This window comes from Rhincodon typus, chromosome 5, assembly GCF_021869965.1.
Source record: "Rhincodon typus isolate 14 chromosome 5, sRhiTyp1.1, whole genome shotgun sequence".
Lineage (NCBI taxonomy): Eukaryota > Metazoa > Chordata > Chondrichthyes > Orectolobiformes > Rhincodontidae > Rhincodon > Rhincodon typus.
In genome coordinates, this window is record NC_063336.1 from 576,511 (window position 1) to 579,373 (window position 2,863).

General features: G+C 48.2%; 1 protein-coding gene across 4 annotated transcripts in view; it reads left to right on the forward strand.

The window, feature by feature from the left end:
• Positions 1-2,863, forward strand: part of polh (polymerase (DNA directed), eta) — a 27,177-nt gene that overhangs the window by 20,757 nt on the left and 3,557 nt on the right. For all 4 annotated transcript variants that reach the window (XM_048596999.1, XM_048597001.1, XM_048597000.1 and 1 more), the window contains 3 exons: positions 340-443; positions 1,694-1,813; positions 2,678-2,801. In XM_048596999.1, coding sequence (XP_048452956.1) covers positions 340-443; positions 1,694-1,813; positions 2,678-2,801 — 348 coding nt within the window. The remainder of the gene's footprint in view (positions 1-339; positions 444-1,693; positions 1,814-2,677; positions 2,802-2,863) is intronic.

A 2,863-nucleotide genomic window follows, 5' to 3' on the forward strand; every position in this document is an offset into this window, starting at 1 on the left:
CCCCCCCAGCCCCCGTAGACCGAGACAGTGCCATGCCCCCACATAGACAAGGACCCCACAGACGAGAGAGCAACTGTCCCACCAACACCGCCCCCTATCCCCACAGACCGGGACACGCTCCCCATCATACACCCCTCCAATTGACCGAAACACTATTCTCCACTTCCTCCACAGCCCCTTCCCGTAGACCGGCACATACAGCCCCACCCCAGATGTACAGATAACACCCCCACCCCAACAGGTGTGTACCTCACTCCTGGGTGCCTATGGCCCTCCTTGTTGTTGATTGCCTGTGATAGTTGATTGCAAGTTGCCAGACTGTTTGTGTTCTGAGTGTAGGTGTTGGCGAAGCTGAGCTGTGGTTTGAACAAACCAAACCGTCAGACGGTGCTGCCAATGTGCTCTGTACCACGACTCTTCGACACTCTGCCCATTGGCAAAATGTAAGTTCATTGGGAGCTCTTGTCTGTTTCTTTATTCATTCACGGGCTAAGGACATCGCTGGCTAGGCAGCATTTATTGCCCATCCCTAATTGCCCAGAGGGCAGTTGAGAGTCAACCACATTGCTGTGGGTCTGGAGTCACATGTAGGGCAGACCAGGTAAGGATGGCAGTTTCTTTCCCTGAAGGATATTGGTGAGCCAGATGGGTTTTTCTGACAATCGGCAATAGATTCATGGTCATCATTACGCTCCTAATCCAGATATGTTATTGAATTCACATTCCACCATCTTCCAAGGCAGGATTCAAATCTGCGTCCCCAGACCATCACCAAGGTATCTGAGTTAATAGTGAGCAATAATACACTAGGCCATCACTCCCACATAAGATGTATGAGTAGGCTATTCAGCCCATCAAGTCTGATTTGCCATTCCGTGAGATCATGATTGATCTGATAATCTTCAGTTTCACCTTCCTGCCTTTTCCCCATTACTCTTGATTCCATTCCTGATTAAAAATCTGTCTGCCTCAGCCTTGAATATACTTAATGACCCAGCCTCGACAGCCCTCTGTGGTGAAGAGTTCTACAGAGGAGAAATTCCTCTCCACCTCTCTCTTAAATGTGTGACCCCTTACTCTGAGATTATGCTGTCAGGTCCTAGATTCTCATTTCCCTGTATTATATTCCAGCTGCCAAGTTTTTGTTCACTTGGTTAACATTCTTCCCAACTATTTTTTGTATCATCCATGAACTTGACAATAGTACATTCGCTTCGCTTATAAAAATTGTTAATGTATATTGTAAATAAGTAATTGTGGCCCCAGCACTGATCCCTGTGGCACTCCACTAGTTACAGGCTGCCATCCCGAAAATGCCCCCTTATCCGAACCCTCTGTCTTCAGTTAGTAAGCCAATCCTCTGTCCATGCTGATATACTACCTCCAGCACCAAGGGCTCTTATTATGTAGCCTCATGTGTGATACCTTCTTAAAACTTTTATGAAAATCCAAATATATTACATCTGCTTCTCCTTTATCTATCCTGCTTGTTTCAGCCTTGACTCCTGGATCTGAGCCGCATGGGGTTCTCGATGACTGGAGAATGTAGAAGGAGACTCTGCACCCTGCAGAACTGCCCCTTTGCTGGGTCAACACACCAAGGCCCACATGTCCCGTTCCTTCCTCAGAGCCTTTTGCCAGCTAGCCCTTCCCACTTCCGCTGACTCGGAAATCTTATCTGTTCCTGTTTCAGCCGCAATCTTGGTGGGAAGTTGGGAGAATCAGTGGCTCGTCTCCTGAACATTGAGTACATGGGGCAGCTGCGAGCATTCCCAGAGTCTCAGCTCCACAGCATGTTCGGGGAGAAAACTGGGTAAGTACACAGAGCCCTGAGCCCCTGGGAACAGACTGTCAGTGAGAGGCTGAGGCTCTGTCAGAGCCTGGAAGGTGGGAGTTATCTGAATGAAGAGGATGGTGCTAATGTGGCTCTTGCCTCATGGTTAAGAGGCACCTAAGTGATGTTTGTCTGACTGGAGTTAGGCTGCTCTACATTGGTCAGTATTTAGGATGTTACTTCCTGAACTTAAATACAGGAAATACTATTTTGAAAATTGTGGATTTCTTTTTTTTCAGTAATCCTGTCAGGGGATAGGGGGTGGCATTGACTGCCCTAATTACCCCTAGAACTGAATGTTGGCCACTTCAGGGGCACTTAAGAGTCAATCACATTGCTGTGGGTCTGGGTCACATGTAGGCCAGACCAGATAAGGACGGCAGATTTCCCTCCCTAAAGGACATTAGTGAACCAGATGGGTTTCTGACAACAATCGATGATCCACTTGGTTGTGGTGACCATGAAACTGACTCTCAATTTCAGCTGCTGGGTCCCTAATCAGTGACATGACCCACTACACCGCAACGTCCCAAGCGTTCATTACAAACACAACCCCTTTACAGCAGATCCGAGCTGGACAGCTGTCTACAGACCTCAGTCCCATGTTTTCAGAAGAACATGGAAGCTGTGGAGACACTGGTTCAATTTTGTCTGATGCTGCGATGAGCCCATACAGAAACCTTTTATTGAGAATTAGAAATGTAGAGCTATTGGCGATAAAGCATGGGCTGTATACCAGCCTGCTAACTGTGTTCTACAGTTGGCAGGATCTGGGTACTACCTGACACTGCCTGCCTAGTCCCTGATACTTTTCTCACAAAACTAACTCTGCCTTGATTTCAGGAAGTGGCTGTTTGACCTGTGCCGGGGAGTGGAGTTTGAACCCGTCAGACCCCGACACCTCCCCAAATCCATCGGCTGCAGCAAGAACTTCCTGGGGACAGAGGCACTGAGCAGTTGTGAGCAGGTATGTGTGTCATGTAGCCAGGGTAAGAGAGGGGTTGTGTGTCTGTCTCTGTGTGTGTGTGT